Source organism: Schistocerca piceifrons, chromosome 3 (genome assembly GCF_021461385.2).
Source record: "Schistocerca piceifrons isolate TAMUIC-IGC-003096 chromosome 3, iqSchPice1.1, whole genome shotgun sequence".
NCBI classification, from domain to species: domain Eukaryota; kingdom Metazoa; phylum Arthropoda; class Insecta; order Orthoptera; family Acrididae; genus Schistocerca; species Schistocerca piceifrons.
The window spans coordinates 580497990-580517217 of record NC_060140.1 but is presented as its reverse complement, the minus strand read 5'-3'; the positions used below and the strand labels follow the sequence as shown (position 1 = coordinate 580517217).

General features: G+C 43.2%; 1 protein-coding gene across 1 annotated transcript in view; it reads left to right on the top strand.

Annotated features, from left to right (window-relative positions):
* Nucleotides 1-7711, top strand: part of LOC124788854 (homeobox protein HMX3-like) — a 33063-nt gene extending 25352 nt beyond the window's left edge. The window contains exon 3 of the mRNA XM_047256138.1: nucleotides 6675-7711. Within this exon, the coding sequence (XP_047112094.1) occupies nucleotides 6675-7711 (1037 nt within the window). The remainder of the gene's footprint in view (nucleotides 1-6674) is intronic.
* Nucleotides 7712-19228: the final 11517 nt, after the last annotated feature.

Genomic DNA, 19228 nt, shown 5'->3' with positions numbered 1-19228 from the left:
ACAAGTCATATGAAAAAATGCAACCCATAAACACACAAACACTGCAACAATCATCTACCAAGATGTCGTGGCCAATATATATATAAGACTAGTAGTCGTGTGTATGTTCTGTGTAAGGTGTCTCCGCTACAAATACCGTTAGGGCGGACACGTTCCCGTGAAACTGGAGAGGACGGTAACTGCAGGCAGACCCCTGTCCCGTGGCGTGCGTGCTGCGCGTGCGAGCTGCGTGGCGGTGCGTAACGAGGAGGTGGCGCTGACACGGTCTGAGCGCCGCTGCCGGGCTTCCTTGGAATTGCTTAGGGCAGGCGTGCGGGGCTTCTCCGCATGCGAGCGTGAATGCGCTCATCGATTAAGTGCTTACACTATTGTATTCTAAACCCGAGGATTGTTTAAGCCGATTGCGCAATCTCCCTCTCCCGTAATTCCGGGCGGACGCTACTACGGCTTCACAGTGCCTCCAACTGTGCGCCGCTCCGGTGCCAAATTCACTAAACCCGTACCGCTACAATTACGTATATTACTACTGTCGAAGTGACATCGCACGAAGCAACCGCTCGCGGCCCATAATCCCTTAGACTACTCTGAGGACGATACTTCCTCAGCGTTGTGCCAGCTGCATGTAAGCGTGCGAATATACGGATTGCAACCAATCTTGCTGTTCGGCCGTAATTTTTCAGCAGACAGAGAAAAACATAGCGCGAACCGTATACACGCTTAAAAAGTGGTTTCTGTAATCTCTCAGAAAATAATTTCATTGCTTAAACGAAAGCCACATTTGAAAACTATCCACAAATTTTTTCTCTTTCCTTTTGACTCCGATCACGAAACCTGACAAAGGCCGGGAGTGCCATGTACTGACCAATGCCCCTCAATATCCATATCGAGTAACGCCTGTCGGTCGATACAGATTGGTCTTACGGGGCCTGTTCGGACGGAGTTTCTCTCTACTGGCCATGATTCCCTGCCACACAATACTACACTGCAGGTAAAAGACTTGGCACACCTCTTTGTTAATCCCAGTGGAATTCCTTTTGCTGTCACTAAACCTTCCACCTTTTCAAAATCTCTTTTGCCTACAGATATTCCACTCCTTATTTGCTCCTCACAGTTTACATTTTCTATTCCCAAGCTTCCTAAGCACCAAAAAAAGATGTCCTTCCAGTTACATTTTGACGGAACCTTCGTGTATGTTTACTGTCGTCAATTGGCCCTTTCCTATAATTACCCTCGTTGCATGCCCTTTTCCCACTTTGGCGATCCATTATAAACTGTAGTTCTTTCTTTATTCAGCCAACTCTATTTGATAACCGTTAAAGTTAACTGTCTTCGTCGTTTATCAAAAAATGGTTCAAATGGCTCTAAGCACTATGGGACTTAACATCTGTGGTCATCAGACTTAGAACTACTTAAACCTAACTAATCTATGGACATCACACACAGCTGGCCGAAGTAGCCGAGCGGTTCTAGGCGCTACAGTCTGGAACCGCGCGACCGCTACGATCGCAGGTTCGAATCGTACCTCGGGCATGGATGTGTGTGATTGGCTTCTGTCTCGGTTTGAAAATCGTGTTTACGCCGTGTTTGCGCAATAGCGCTCGGCTCCAGTTCACCACCGGCAATGGAGGGTGAAGCTTTGACAATGCCAGCCACTCGTGCTGGCGAAACGTCAGAAAAATCATTAGATGAACGTCGGCCGAAGAACCCGAGACAGAAGCCAATAGGCAGTTTGTCAACAAGTGGCCACGAAAGCCTCAACAATTTCTTAGGTTAGTTAGGTTTAAGTAGCTCTAAGTTCTAGGGGACTGATGACCTCAGAAGTTAAGTCCCATAGTGCTCTGAGCCATTTGAACCATTTGAACATCACACACATCCATGCCCGAGGCAGGATTCGAACCTGCGACCGTAGCAGCAGCGCGGTTCCGGACTGAAGCGCCTGGAACCACTCGGCCACAACGGCCGGCCGTCGTTTATTCACCCACTACTATGCATAATGTATTATGCCTTTTCTGTTGCTTTGTCTACTAGTTAGCGTAATAATTTGTCGGTGACAAATTTTATCTAACACCTCTTCCAATCACTTTGTTTTGTGTGGAGTTCCTTTATAACATTCCTGCCCTCCCAGTCTACACCAAAATCGTTCAAGACCTTCAGGAAGATGTTTCAGTCCACTCTGTCTGATGACTTTTCCTGTTCATCAATACTGCGGACAGTGTTATACCTTCTATCACAGCCAAACAGTCTCGAATGTATAATAAAGTGCCTACGGTATGTTAACGTAACGTCAACTGACAACAAGCGTGTAATATTTTTTGACAAGTGGAAGCAATAAACCAATCTTTCCTCTCAGATTAAAACTGTGTGCATGACCGAGGCTCGAGACGGGAACTTTGTCTTTCCCAGGTAAGTGCTCTGCGGACTGACCTATTCAGGCAGAAGAAAAAAATGGTTCAAATGGCTCTGAGCACTATGGGACTTAACATTTGAGATCATCAGTCCCCTAGAACTTAGATCTACTTAAACCTAACTAACCTAAGGACATCACACACATCCATGCCCGAGGTAGGATTCGAACCTGCGACCGTAGCAGTCACGCGGCTCCGGACTGAAGCGCCTATAGCTGCTCGGCCACAGCGGTCGGCTCAGGCAGAAGAATTTCTGTTAATGTAATAAAATGGAACACCTATAGCCATCCTTACGATGTTGTTTATTATATGGTTGAGTCGCTTGGTAGTTGATGGGTGGAGATACAACATCGTTTTACATGCGCTCTGCGAAAATCAGGAGTTAACCCCCTCACCGTCGCTTAAGGCCTGAAGATGGTGTACTGAAGCACCGAAACTGGTAACCATGTAATAAATAACATCGTAAGGACGGATGGAGGTGTTGCATTTTATTACATAAGTAAACGGCCGAAGTCGCTCAAACGTCCAATCAGAAGGATGGACATACAAAAACTTCTGTTAGGTTTGGAAAGTAGGAGACAGGTACTGCAGAAGGAAATGCTGTCCTGAATTGTGCGTAGATAGTTAAGTCATTGTCATAAATACTGTGCCAAATTTAGTTTCCAGTTTATTTCTTTTTTAAAACCGCAGTAAGTATAATTTAAATGAATCATGGTTATGCACATGAAGCCGTAAGACCCTAGTTAATGTATTCTAAGTACTGGCTGATAAGAGACTCGTCAGTAATTCATTACTATCCATTTACCATAAAAAAGATTTACGCAGTACGAAGAATGAAGAAAACTTCTGAGTATATACCCTTGGAAATAAAAGTGAAATTTACAATAAGTGCCCTACAAATCAAATACTAAGACCCTCTTAAGAGAAAAAAGTTTTTTGTTTTAAGAAATAAAAGTGTTTAGATCATTTTAAGAAGAAGAGGAAAATGTAGTTACTTAAGAAAAATACGAATACAGCTGAAGGAAGCTATCTGACGAAGGCATTACCTTGCGAGCGCAAGGACAGGCTATAGGAGTGGATAGAGGCCCGAAAAAATGTCGGCAAGGACATTACCAACGTTCCAGTTCGAGTCCCGGTGGGGCAGACCGTTCTCAAGTGCCAGGTAGTTTCTAATCGGTGCCCTGTCCGCTGCAGGATGAAAATTCCTTCTAAATATTTCATTGATTTTGTTGTAACATAATCTCACCAAGCTGCTAAAAAGTTTTTGTCTTATTATTCTGCAACTCGTTTCAAACTAGTGGTCATCACATCGCAAAACCTGTAACATTTTTCGTAGTGGATGACTATAATTTTAAAATCCATGATTACATATTGCAAGTATGTAATATTCACTAATGAAATTTTTTTGTGAGTTGTCAGATGATGACCGACAGGTCTCAACTAGTTGCAGAATAATAAAACAAAATCTTTTTAGAGGCTTCGTTTGATTATATTACGACAAACTGCCTTTGATGCAAACTGTGCTGTACGATCTAAAAAAATGTGCCACCTGAATGACTATAGGAAAACAAAAACAGTTTGTCTAGACTGCAACAATTATATATTTGTTAATTAGCTGGAAATCCGGGATTTTCCGAGATATTCATTATGCCATCTTTCTATTAGAAACAAAAACAAATAATGAACTGTGTTTGTAGCGAAGCATCGAAAAAATTCATTCCAATGTATTTATGAAAGCATCTTTGATTATGAAACAGTAGTACAAAGCAATATGCATAATGTACAAATATGTAAATACAGTATCCAAATTAAGAAACATAATATGGAACACACAAATTCTCTGTAATATATATGTAACTGAGAACTAGATTATAAACGATATTTTTAGTTTCATGTCCAGGCAGCTGGGCGCAGCTACTTTGCGTGTCTACAAGGCGATTTTGTAAACACCTCTATGCCAGAGCCTCTTCATAAGCTCTACAGAAGGCTACTGTTTTCGTCTGCATCCGTTTGCGATAGGCAGTTGAAAGGTATCAAGACCATTGCCAGGTGTCGGAGGTTTCCTTGAGTCGACTGTACGTGTGTTTTAGCAAAAAAAAAAAATCTTCCCATATATGTGCCATAAAATGATGTAATTTGGTACGTACATAGAGCGGCATATGTGGATACTATCTTCGAAATTTATTGCGAGTAGAGTTCGTAACAGAGAAGTAATAAACTTGAAAGTCATGCACGATGCTCTAGTTTCTCACACAGCTCACTGATTATGACGTCATATCTTCTGCACTATCATAGGTACGTGGTTCTTAGCACCACAACGACTGTTGCCCGACAGTAAGGGATACATAAAATCGGTCCCGTGGTTTAAGATGAAATGTGGAACATACACGCGTACAAAGGCACATACAAACATCCATTTTTATGACATGTATGGATGGAGTGCGGTAACCAGTTTCAGTCCAAGAGACCATCTTCAGGCCAGAAGCTCCTTTCAGAGTATGCTGATGCATTAGCTCCATACTTAACAATCATATACAACCGTTCGCTCGACGAAAGATCCGTACCCAAAGACTGGAAAGTTACACAGGTCACACCAATATTCAAGAAAGGTAGTAGGAGTAATCCACTAAATTACAGGCCCATATCGTTAACGTCGATATGCAGCAAGATTTTAGAACATATATTATGTTCGAACATTATGAAATACCTCGAACGAAACGGTCTATTGACACACAGTCAACATGGGTTTAGAAAACATCGTTCCTGTGAAACACAACTAGCTCTTTATTCAAATGAAGTGCTGAGTGCTATCGACAAGGGATTTCATATCGATGCCGTATTCCTGGATTTCCGGAAGGCTTTTGACACTGTACCACACAAGCGGCTCGTAGTAAAAGTAGGTGCTTACGGAATATCGTCTCAGTTATGTGACTGGATTTGCGGTTTCCTGTCAGAGAGGTCAGAGTTTGTAGTAACTGACGGAAAGTCATCGAGTAAAACGGAATTGAATTCAGGCGTTCCCCAAGGTAGTATTATAGGCCCTTTGCTGTTCCTTATCTATATAAACGATTTGGGAGTCAATCTGAGCAGTCGTCTTAGGTTGTTTGCAGATGACGCTGTCGTTTATCGACTAATAAAGTCATCAGAAGATCAAAACAAACTGCAAACCGATTTAAAAACATATCTGAATGGTGTGAAAAGTGGCAGTTGAGCCTAAATAACGAAAAGTGTGAGGTCATCCACATGAGTGCTAAAAGGAACTCGTTAAACTTCGGTTACATGATAAATCAGTCTAATCTAAAAGCTTTAAATTCAACTAAATACCTAGGTATTACAATTACGAACAACTTAAATTGGCAAGAACACATAGAAAATGTTGTGGCGGAAGGCTAACCAAAGGCTGCGTTTTATTGGCAGGACACTTAGAAAATGTAACAGACCTACTAAGGAGACTGCCTACACTACGCTTGTCCGTCCTTTTTTAGAATACTGCTGTGCCGTGTGGAATCCTTACCAGATAGGACTGACGGAGTACATCGAAAAAGTTCAAAGAAAGGCAGAACGTTTTGTATTATCGCGAAGTATGGAAGAGAGTGTCACAGAAATGATACAGGATTTGGGCTGGAAATCATTAAAAGAAAGGCGTTTTTCGTTGCGACGGAATCTTCTCACGAAATTCCAATCACCAGCTTGCTCCTCCGAATGCGAAAATATTTTGTTGACACCGACCTACATAGGGAGGAACGATCACCACGATAAAATAAGGGAAATCAGAGCTCGTACGGAAAGATACAGGTGTTCATTCTTTCCGCGCGCTATACGAGATTGGGATAATAGAGAATTGTGAAGGTGGTTCGATGAATCCTCTGCCAGGCACTTAAATGTGATTCGCAGAGTATCCATGTAGATGTAGGTGTAGTTGTAGATAACTGGTGGGGCTGGTTCACGTAGCTGCTATGCGTTGCAAAATGTACTAGAAGCCAAGTGGCAGTTTTTTGGAGCAGTTGTGGACTGGTACTTTTTGGTACTCCCAGCAGCTCCGTGATGCGGCCCCACAAGTCATCAAGGGATTTCTGGCCTGAAGATAGTCTCTTAGACTGAAACCGATTACCGAAATAAATAAATAACTATTGCAATCTGGACTGACTTTATGTTACTGTTTTATATGTTCGCTGTCCTTCCGCTATGATGTCAAACATTATGAATCATTAATGGTTAAGATTTGGAGACGGCGGTGTTTTGGGTGATGACTCGTGTTGTGCTTCGCAGGTGATTCGACGACGACGAACGAGGACGGCGGCAGCCCGCCGGGTTCTCCGGCGCGGCGGAGTGGCAGTGCGGGTGGCCGGCGCAGCCCCAGCTCCCCTCTGGGGGCGGCGCGCGGATACAGCCCCCCCGGAGGCGGCGCCACACCCGCCAGCAGCCCCGCCAGCAGCTCCGCGCCGCCCCCGCAGCCACCTATCCTGCACCCGCACCCCGCCTTCCTTTCCGCCGCCGACTCCTACCTGTCGCTGACGCGGCCCAAGTCGCCGCCGCCGCAGGGGTTCCTGCACCACCACCACCACCATCACCACCACCACGGCATGCACCAGTCGGGATCCTCCTCCGCAGGGGCGGCGGGTTCACACGTCGACTCCGTCGAGATCGAGGAGGACGTGGACGACGACGACGATTACGACAAGGAGGGTAAGAAGGACGGCGGCGGCAGCAGTGGCGGCGGAGGCGGCGTCGGCGGGGGCTCCGGGGGCGGCAGCAGCAACGGCAACGGCAGCAGCGGCAGCAGCAGCAACAACAATAACAACAACAAGCGGAAGAAGAAGACGCGCACGGTGTTCTCGCGCAGCCAGGTGTTCCAGCTGGAGTCGACGTTCGACATGAAGCGCTACCTGTCCAGCTCGGAGCGCGCGGGCCTCGCGGCGTCGCTTCACCTGACGGAGACGCAGGTGAAGATATGGTTCCAGAACCGGCGCAACAAGTGGAAGCGCCAGCTGGCGGCCGAGCTGGAGGCGGCCAACATGGCGCACGCGGCGCAGCGGTTGGTGCGGGTGCCCATCCTGTACCACGAGGCGGCGGCGGCGGCGGCAGCGGCGCACCACCACGCCGCCCAGGCGCAGGCCCAGGCGCAGGGCCACCCCCACCCCGCGGCGGCGGCGGGGGCGGCCGTCGGAGCCGGCGTGGGCGGAGGCGAGGCCGGCGTGTCCGTGTCGGCGGCGTCGGCGCCCGCGGGCTACCCGCTCTACTACCACCACCCGTCGCTGCCGCCGAGCCCCGCCACCAGCCGGCCGCCGCTGTCCAGCCTCGTCTAGCAGGCCGCCGCCCCCGGCGCTCCCGGCGCCCCCGGCGCTCTCTCGCTACACTAGTCAGCTGCGTCCGCGGCACGCCACAGCCCCCAACCAGTTACCAGCGCACCGCCCGTGCGCCACACCCGTAGCTACTCACCGATCAACGAAAGCTTCTTCCTTAAGGTGTATCGCTTTTACGAATGGTATTCAAAAAGCGTGTTGCAGTTTATTGTTCCAGAATGAGAACTTTTTAGTAATTTTTGATTACATTTCTCATTGGGGACAGCGGTCTGGCTAAAAGTACTGTCGAAATGGACGTAAACAGTCTGGACCGCAAAAACGTTTATACATTTATAAATGTATAACTCTTTTTGAGGTCTAAACTGTTTGTGTCCATTTTTGAGAACTTTTTGTTCCTTAGGACATCACAACACATTCCAAAGTGGATATCGGTAACTTTAGTACAGGAGTGTCCAACCCGCTGCCCGTGGACAGCATGCGGCCCAGAGCAAGTATCAGTGCAGCCTAAAAAATGAGGATTTTTCACACAATCGATGAAATACATCCATAAAATTCCTATTAAATAAAGTTTTGATCAACAGAATATTTTCAATTTGAAACTCTTGCCCCAAGATGCTGTTATCTCATTCGTTCATTTCTTCCAGTGGCTATTGTTAATGTTAAGTACAATATGTTATGTACGGCCCGAAAATACTTGTCTTCTTCCAGTGTGGCACTAGTAAGCTAAAAGGTTGTACATCCCTCCTCTAGTATTCCATCTACGTACATACTCCGCAAGGTACCATGAGAAGGATAATACTCACCATCGCGAGTCATTCCATTACCTGTTCCACTCTCAAATCGAGCGAGGGAAAAACAATTGTCCCAATGCTTTCATACGAGCCTTGGGTTTTCTTATCGTGTCTTCACGATCCTATACGTTAGTGGCAGTAGGCTCGTTCTACACTCTGTCGCAGATGCTGAATACCCCAAACTTAATCAATAGTATTTCGCGAAAAGAACACCTTCTTCCCCCCAAGAATTCCCAGTTGTGTTCATGGGGTCTTTACCTAATACTTAAGTGTTCATAGAACCTACCCGTCACAAATCTAGCAGCACACCTATGAATTTCTTCGATATGTTACTTCCACATCCACATACATACTTCGCAAGCGCTGCTTGGCGGAGGGTGCCCTATACTACTACTAATCATTCCTTTCTCAGTTCCACTCACAGACAGAGCGAAGAGAAAACGACTTTCTATATGCCTCAGTATGAGCCCTAATTCCTCGTACTTGTCTTCGTGGTACTTAACGGGAAGTTTATGTTGGTGGTAGTAGGGTCGTTCTTCAGTCAGCCCCAAACGCTGCTTCTTTAAATTTCCTCAATACTGTTCGTCGAAAAGAAAGTCACCTTCCGCATAACGATTATCATTTCAGTTCCCGAAGCATCTCCTTAATACTAGCGTGATGATCGAACCTACTGGTAAAAAAATATAGCAGCCCATCTCCAAATTTCTTCGATGTCTTCCTTTAACCGACCTGGTACAGATCCCAAATATTCAAATAGTGTTCAACAGTAGGTAGCACTATTGTCCTACATGCCGTCTCTTTCACTGATGAACCATACTTTCCTAAAATTCTTCCAATAAACCGCAGACAAACATTCGCTTTCCCTACTACAATTCTTACAAACTCATTCCATTTCATACTGCTTTGCTGCATTATGCACAGAGACGTAATGGACGTGACTGTGTCGAGCGGCACACTACTAATGCTTTGTTCGAATATAACTGGTCTCTTTTTCCTACTCACCTGCGGTAACTTACATTTTTCTTCATTTAGAGCTATCTTGTATCCTCCTACAATGACTCAACGACGACACCTTCCCACACGCCACAGCATCATCAGCAAAGGCCACAGACTGCTACTTACCCTGTGCACCAGACCATTTATGTATATAGAAAACAACGATCCTGTCACACTTCCCTGACGCACTCATGACGATACCCTTATCTCTGATGAACATTCGCCGTCGAGGACAACATATTCGGTTCCGTTAATAAGTCTTCGAGCCACTCACATGTCTGTGAACCTATTTCGTATGCTTGTACGTTCCTTAACGGCTGACAGTGTGGTCCCTTACGGAAATCTAAAAGTATGGGAATCTGGCTGTTACATTTTATCCGTGGTTCGCTGTATATTATGTGAAAAAACTGCCTGCTGAGTTTCGCATGACGGTTGATTTCTAAAACTGTGCTAATTTGTGGCCACAAGCATTTCCGTCCATACGGTGCATGCTGAAGGATATCACTTACCACTGATAGTCATTCCCGTATCTGTTGCACTCGTAAATGGAGGACCTGATGAACAGTTGTCTGTATGCACCCTTAAGAACTTTGAGCTTTCTTGTCGTATCTTCGCGGTCCTTACGCGATATACGCTGGTGGCAGTTCTAACTCTGTTACTCTCCAAACTTTATCTTTGGAAATTTGTGGTAAGGTCTTATGGGACCAAACTGCTGAGGTCATCGGATACATAAGCTTACGCACTACTTAATCTAACTTACGCTAAGGACAACACACACACCCATGCCCGAGGGAGGACTCGAACCCCAGACGGGGGGGGGGGGGGGGGCTACCCGGCGCGGCCAAACTTCATCAATAACGTTTCGCGAAAAGAACACTTTCTTCCCTCCTGGGATTTCAATTTGAGTTCGTTCAGTATTACCGTAATACTCACGTCCCCATAGAACTTACTGGTAACAAATCTAGCAGCGCGCCGACGTCTTCCTTTAATCCGACCTGGTTCGGGTCCCAAACACTGGAGCAGTACTCAAGAAAGGGTGACACTAATATTCTATATGCGATCTCCTTTACAGATAAGGTGTAATTTCCTAGAATTCGGCCAAAAACCGAATTCGACCATTCGCTCGCGCTTCTCTTTCTTCCATATTGCCCGCGATAGTTCGATTTCCCTAACTGTCTCAGTACCGGTACGGCAGACATCGGACAGGTGACGGGAACGCACTGGACACATCGTAGCCTGAGCTGTCAGGCTCTACGACTACTAATATGTTGGTGACAAAAACACAAAAGCGTTTCGGCTTCTTCTCGATCACTGGTGGCCCCCAAAAATGTTAAAACAATTTTATTCATCGCATTTTTTGTCCATTAATTTTATTAGTTTTCATCATTAACTTTATTTTTAGTTTTCAGTCACTCCAGGACGCAATCTGTTCCTGGATAACATTTACGAGGAGCATCGATCGTTACTTGACATATGCCCACAGGAATATGTTTTGACCGGTCAAGTGATGATAGTTCATTGAGAATTTAACAGAGAGCATTCCAGATTGTGGTTGTTTTTTGACGTTACACGGGATTGTCACCACCTCTTTTTCATTTTGCATACTGCTTCATTCTATTTAATCAAGGATCTGTTTCTGATTCCTAATTCCATTCCTCCGTTTTTATAGATAGGACATTCATCATTGAGGATGGTTTTACCAATTGAAAAAAGCTGAGAACTTTGCCTAACCACGCCAACTGTTACTCTGCGGCATTCTGTAATAGCTCGCTATGCCATGTGACACAAAGTTTTCAAGTAACCATCTTTTGATATGACATTACAAGTATGTATTTTTATATACGAAGACGGCCGTTCTTTGTGAGGCTTATGTGATCCACATCCAGTCCCCTAACTAGATGATAGTATTTTCTACCTTGCCCGCATCTCGTGGTCGTGCGGTAGCGTTCTCGCTTCCCACGCCCGGGTTCCCGGGTTCGATTCCTGGCGGGGTCAGGGATTTTCTCTGCCTCGTGATGGCTGGGTGTTGTGTGTTGTCCTTAGGTTAGTTAGGTTTAAGTAGTTCTAAGTTCTAGGGGACTGATGACCATAGATGTTAAGTCCCATAGTGCTCAGAGCCATTTGAACCATTTTTTTTCTGCCTTGTTTAAATGTGTTTACTAAATACTTTAAAATCTCAGATAATTTTATTTGCCCAATATCAAAGTATTAATTTATAAATAGTTTCTGAACATGCCACTTAAAAGTTGCGAAACCTTTTGTGTAAATCCTTAATCCACTTCAGTAAACGCATCTATTGCGGACTATTGGACTTTTCGTTCAGTTTTATATTTCAGTAGTTTTTACACCTTTATGTAAACACCTATCTTACACTGTATGAATGGTCAATGAATTGTGTAATTTTTTCTGTGTTCTGAATATCGAACTGCATTACCAGCGTCAATCACATCACGTTTCCTTATTTGTTTTTGTTCTACTATTGTTACTCTTAAAATTTAGATGACTACCAATGTGCTAGACTACATGCGCTTTTCCTTCGGCATTTTTCCTACTCGCTATCGGATGTTCCTTTACAGTTAGAGAAAACGAGTCAAAGGTTTTAATTCTTTCATTTGACACGGAAACACATCACTCCGCCCAGCACCAGATACACACTCGTACAACACGTACACATTTTACACATACAAAACATTTTAATATTTGGCTGGGACGAAGTTCTTAACGATGGACATTGCTCCAGAAATAAATTAATGTGGTTCGAATCTCCCGGTCCCGACCAAGGTTTTTCAGAGGTTTCCCTTGAGTGTAAGAAGTATGACGGAACTGTGAGCCCCTCCCATTTATTGCGAATTGGGATGCGCCGTTTGCCCCACTCTGTTTGTCCGCCAACTGGATGAATAGAACCGCGACTCTTTTAATGGGTCGGATCTCGAACAGCTCGATCCACTGTTAGGGTTGATTAACACAAATACAGAAATTCGTTCTTTCAGTTTTTTAAAACTAATTTCGCATTATCTTAAACGCCGGGTGCTATTCGTGATATCACAGCAACTATACTGCAATTACATGCACTAAAACTACAACAGCAATGCAACTGTTATTACTACGCCCTATCGCTACAATCTTCGTGTTGATTTCAACAGCAACTTTCAGCTAATGGTTCGAATTTTTTCACAACTGAATCGTTTCCACGGCTACTCATCCTCGACAGGTACGCTGTTTGAGTGGTTCATTGGCCACCGATCAAGGTGGAGCTGGCGTCGACGCTAGACATATTACTGAGGAAGGCCGTGAGATTCAGATATCCTGTGATTTCCCAAAACCGCTTAAAGTGACTGAGGTGGTTGCTTCGATAGGGCACTACTGATCGACTTATACCTTCTCCGCAACTTTTATCTACTCATCACTCATTTCCTCTCGTCTTCTCCTTGCAACACGACATTGAGACATGTTACAATAGCGTACCCGTTTTAAGTTAAAGAGTAATATAACGTTTTTTTTGTTGTTGCTTATGTTGTGATCTTCGGTCCAAGTCTGGTTTGATGTAGCTTTCGATGTTACACTTCCATGTGCAAGACTCTTCGTCCTTGAATAAATGCGGTAACCTGATCCATTTGAACCTTTTCACTGTATTAGTCTCTAGGTCGTCCTCTACAATTTTTGCTCCCTCCCTCCCCCCTCCCCACCCCCCCAGGCATACTTACACGCTTCTCTCTAACAATGAACTGATGATCTGATGATTTCTTTATGTCCCAGAATGTGACCTACCAACTGATCCCCTCTTTTAGTCAAGGTCTGCAACACATTTCTGTTCTCTCCAATTCTATTCAATACCTCTTCATTAGATACACAGTCTATCCATATCTACATAAATAAGCCGCAAGCCACCATACGGTTGCGGACCTGGAGAAGGGGGAGGGGAGGATTTATCTTGTACCATTACTATTCATTTCCTTTCTTGTTCCACTCGCAGGTACACTCATGTCTCCTTATGAGTCCTAATTTCTCGTATCTTTTCTTCGTGAAGCTTACGCGAAATGTATGTTGGCGGCAGTAGACCCGCTCTGTAGTCAGCCTCAATTGCTGGTTATCTAAATTTTCTCAGAAGTGTTCCCAAATAGAACGTCGTCTTCCCTCCAGGAATTCCCAACTGAGTTCAAATGTTCAAACATGTGTGAAATCCTACGGGACTTAACTGCTAAGGTTATCAGTCCCTAAGCTTACACACTACTTAACCTAAATTATCCTAAGGACAAACACACACACCCATGCCCGAGGGAGGACTCGAACCGCCGCCGGGACCAGCCGCACAGTCCACGACTGCAGCGCCTGAGACAGCTCGGCTAATCCCGCGCGGCCCCAATTGAGTTCCCCAAGCATCTGCGTAACACTTGCATGTCGTTCGAACCTAGCGGTAACAAATCTAGCAGACCACCTCTGAACTGCTCCGATATCTTCCTTTAATCCGACCTGGTAAGGATCCCAAACACTCGACAGGACTGAAGAAGATGTTGCACCAGCGTCCTATAGACGGTCACCTTTACAGATGAACCACACTTTCCCAAAATTCTCCCAATAAACCAATGTCGACCTTCCGCGCTCCCAAACACAAACCTCACATGCGCCTTGCAATTCATATAGCTTTGCAACGGTATGATTAGATATTTAAATGACGTGACTGTGTCAAGTAGGACACCACCAATGCTGCATCCGAACATTATGGTTTTCTTTTTCCTACTCATCCGCATTAACTTACATTTTTCTACATTTAGAGCTGGCTGCCATTCATCACACCAACTACAAATTTTTTCCAAGTCATCTCGTATCATTCTGCAGTTACTCAACTTCGACACGTTACCGTACACCATAAGTCATCAGCAAACAACTGCAGATTACTGCCCACCCTGTCCTCCAGATCGTTTAAGTACATAGAAAATAATAACGATTCTATCACTCTTCCCTTGGCCACTCCCGTCACTACTTTTGTCTCTGATGAACACTCGTCATCGAGGACAACATACTGGGTTCTATTATCTAAGAAGTCTTCAATCCATCGCATATCTGGGAACTTATTCCGTCGGCCGGTTTGGCCGAGCGGTTCTAGGCGCATCAGTCTGGAACGGCGCGACCGTTACGGTCGCAGGTTCGAATCCTGCCTCGGGCATGGATTTGTGTGGTGTCGTTAGGTTAGTTAGGTTTAAGTAGTTCTAAGATCTAGGGTACTGATGACCTCAGATGTTAAGTCCCATAGTGCTCATAGCCATTTGAACCATTTTTTGAACTTATTCCGTCTGTTCGTACCATCGTCAACAGACTACAGTGGGGTCCTGTATCAAATGTTTTTCGGAAATCTAGAAATAAGGAACATACCTATTGCCCTTCATTCATAGTTCACAGGATATCATTTGAGAAAAGGGCAAGCTGAGTTTCACATTAGTGATGCGTTCTAAACCGTGCTGATTCGTGGTCTCTATGAAATTTATTACACTCGAACTCAGAGTACCTTCTAGAAATCTGCAGCAAACCGATGTTAAGAATATTGTATAATTTTGGGGGGTCCGCTCTTTTGCCCTTCTTATACACTGGAATCACCTGCACTTTTTTTTCCAGTCTCTTGGGACTTTGCATTGGACGAGATATTCGCAATAAATGCAAGATAAGTAAGGGGCCAATGCCGTAGTATCCGGACCTGCGACTTAATTGTTTTCAGTTCTTGCAGTTGTTCCTCTACGCTAGGGATACTTATTAATTATTACTATCTTCATTTTTTTTACAAAATCTAAAAAACCAAATTCATATCTAAGTATCCTAACTGACAAAAGTGTCTAAAGAACATAAATTATACAATAACGCACTTCAGTTACAGGTATTTTCATTCAGAAGATATTTTTAACTTAACTAGGCATACTTCAGTAAGTGCAATAGTCCATTTTATCATTTTGTTCTTGTACAATTTTGTTCTAGACGAATTCTTGTCTTTCTTTGCTTTCCTCGTCAGTGTTTCGCGCGGGATCACAGCCAGCACTATTTAGGCTGATGTATGACTCTGTTGTGCTCTTCTCAGGCTATTCACAAAAATGTAATATTAGAGTGAGTCGATTCAGACGTTGAGTTGAAACGAGGCGGAGTACTCGCGCACTCATTTGTTACTGTCCAAAGTAAATAGGACCCTATGTCTCAAAGTTACGTACGCACTCGTCTACTAGCTGCAGGGCAAATTGCGGTACTCTGGTAGTGGGATAATGGACACTTCCTCGAAGTTATTTTAACATGTTTGATTCCGTTATGTAAATAAATGTGCTCTTGAGCATACCGAGCATTCGACGATTGCTGGGTGAAACATTCTCATAGCTCGTCGGGAACTCAATCTTGAAGAGCAACAACGTTTCTGCTGAATCTGCATCGCCTCTTGTGTTGTGTGATCCTACTGACTGATCTCATTATCTGGATGAAACTACAGCTTTAAATACTAGTTACGGTGACTCAAGAATCAGGGACTAACGTCTACAAAGCCAGATTATAAGTGAAGTGGGCACATACAATTGCAGATGCTTGGTGATTATATGACTTGATAAATAACTGTTTCTCATTCTGGAATACTCATGTGTAGTCTGCATTTTGAATGCCATCGCATTTTTAAAAGATGCTGCTAATGGACGCTATTTCCGTGTGCGATAGTCTGTAGCCTGTGAAACTGACACAGCGTGTGAAATACTCAGGAGCTCTCATTATAAAGTGAGGTACACAAGTAGACAGTCATATCGATGCAGACGCTTTGAAACCCTTCCACGAAAGAACAGTGCAGTAACGAATTCTGAACGGTTTCTAGGAACTGTCTTTGAAAGTAATTGCTTCTCATTAATTGTTTTGATTAAAGACACAGACCGTGTAAAAACACGCTTATAAAAGTGAAATAGTTCTGATAAGCCAAAGTGAGATGTTTAAATGAGAAAGAGAACGGTACCAGACGGACATCAGAATTAACGCAAACTGAATTTTCTGAATGTTTTAATCTACGAGTACACTTCATGTGACAGAGAAAGCATTTTCTTAATATAATAACAGGAAACTATTTCCTGCTTCTACGGGATGTTTGAGTTACCTTCTTGTTAAATCTGTGTAAAAGTTGTTTTTTCTGAATCAACTCATATCAAAAATTTCAGAATCATTGTGTACAAATTTATGTATCATTTTAATATAAACAACTTTAATTACAGTCCTTTTATTTACTATCTTACGTATGTTTTTACTTATTTGCAAATCTAGCTACTCTGATTTAGTGCAACTGAGAAATGCAATCGTTAGAGTTTATCAACTGAGCTGGTCATTGTTTTTCGAATATATTGCTATTGTCAGTGCTACAGTTAATATTTGTAACACTGTTACTGTTACTTTACGTCTAAGAAATCTGGCTCCATTTAGAACGCTTTAGTAGCTAAGCTTACAAAAGGCTTCCTTCTTCTGTTAATCGAGTTAATCCCAGTGCAATGACAGCCCTCAATCACTACTCTACCTTAGAAACAACTAGTATTATGACAGCGCAACTCATACCGTAAAATAACATCCGAAACAGATCCCTGGTACATGAAAGAATTAAAGTTAATTCAGTTACTTCAAAAATGCGACCCTGGTGTCCTCTGTTAATGATTGCCTCAGGGCTTTTGGAAACAGTAATCATTTAAGGCTGTAACAAACAAAGGCCAGGCCAACTGTCAACTCATCGTTCGAGTACTTCTTTGCTGCTTTTCTTTTTTTGTTTTATTTGTACTACTCGAAAACAGCGTTTATAGCTTTAATGAAATGATAATTCACTTGTTACAGCCAGACCAATAGTTTGCAAGAATACTTTACTGCTTTTCATAAAATTACGTGAAAAGCCTTGATGAAATGATATGTGAAACAGAAATGTTATCTAAATGTCTCCACGCTCAGTATTTAGCTAAAGAATAAATTACACGTTAAGGTTTCCCTACAGTCGTTGAAATTTGTGTGAACTGATAATTCCCTGCGCCACAACCCTACGTTTGGGATTAAGCTGAAACAGTAGTACAGAATATTGTACGAAATAAAATCATAGTTTTTCACTAAAACAAACTTTCTCTGATTTTTCGAAACGTGATGATAACGTGAACGCAGTGTCTACTTGCAGTAATACTGCAGGATCTAAGAAACAGACTTAGTGACTGTGACAGTTTGCTTAGGGAACCAGTAATATTTCAGTGACAGAAGACGTTCTCTTTTAAGTAAAAACGATATTTCGAATTTCATCACTCAGTCGGTTGTTCATTTTCATTTATCTCAAACCAGAAGAATTTCTTGCGTCGAACCTATTCTAGTGACTTCTATTCCAAGTTATGTAACGAATTAAAAGCATTAATTTGGAACTATTCTTTAAACGATTGATTTGTACAAATAGTTATTTATTAATAGAAAACTGTTATGTAAATAACAAAACGAATCTGCTTGTAAATTTTCATCGTGACGTTAGATAAATTAGTCTCGCACAAAGCCTATTCATCCTACAAATAATGTATGTATTTATTGTAATTACTGATCTGATGTGTAATAAAATCAAAAGTAATATATGCAATAAGAGTGTACTGATTATTGACATTATTATTTATCATTTGCATAATGTTTTGTTTCCCTTGGTAATATTAAAGCACAGTTGATGTTCTTCAACAGATATAATTCGAAATTACTTTCATAAATCATAAAAAATAGTGACCTGTCTCATAAACGCTAGAAAATATATCTCTGAGAATACCGTTAACAAGATCTCCGAAGTACCGAAATTTTTCATAACAGTCTCCTGAGTTTTATCATTGTCACTTAGAGGAAGCAACAACTAGCAACTTACTTGTTCCGTTACATAGAAATTTAAAATTTGGAAATCACACAGTAATTTACACCACACAAACAACAGTGAACACTGAAGGAAAGGCAACAAGGCAATAAGCAGTAAATGAAACAAACTGATAATCTTTGATACTGACCTCCACAACCCAACGACACTTTCCTCTGAAACAGCATGTCACTGAAGCAAAGAGAGATAGTTTATACTATTAATGTGGATGCTGTTTTCTGAGTTGCTAGTCAGCAAATAGATTAATGACACATGTAAAAGCTTCTTGGCGAATATCACTCTGAGCGTTGCAGCAAACTAAATCTTGGGTTGTTACTGTGGTCGCAAGAGATAAGGGTGTCAAAGAAGCAGACGCTGATTGTCACCGTCATCATTAGCAGCCTTATAGGTACACAGCCTAAATCACCGATTATCTGGACGTCTACAGCAACACGCCAGTTACAGGTAAGTGATGCGAAGTCGCACCTTGTAAGACATACGAATGCATGGATCGAATAGAGTCGCACTATGCAGTACGGAGTTAATCACTTCTAAGGCACTGGTGAACAAGCCAGACTGCAGCAGGTAGCTTACATAACTTATCGTTGGATATAAGCAACTCGTGAAGAGCGGTGCTTATTCTTCACTTTCACTACCAGCACTGCACTCTGAAAAGCCCCTTAGAGGGCACAAAATCTTCGGTTTTTTAATCAAGTGGGGAAATACCGCTACCTTTGTTCTTTCATCTGTGCTTTGTGGCAGCCTCTTCATGCCACAGTAGCTCAAACACCCAATGGCCACAAGTATTTGTTGTATATACTCCAGTCTCTATTTCCCCACGGCTCCAGCTGATGTCACGAATGTTATTCGCTGCCGTCCTAACACGTT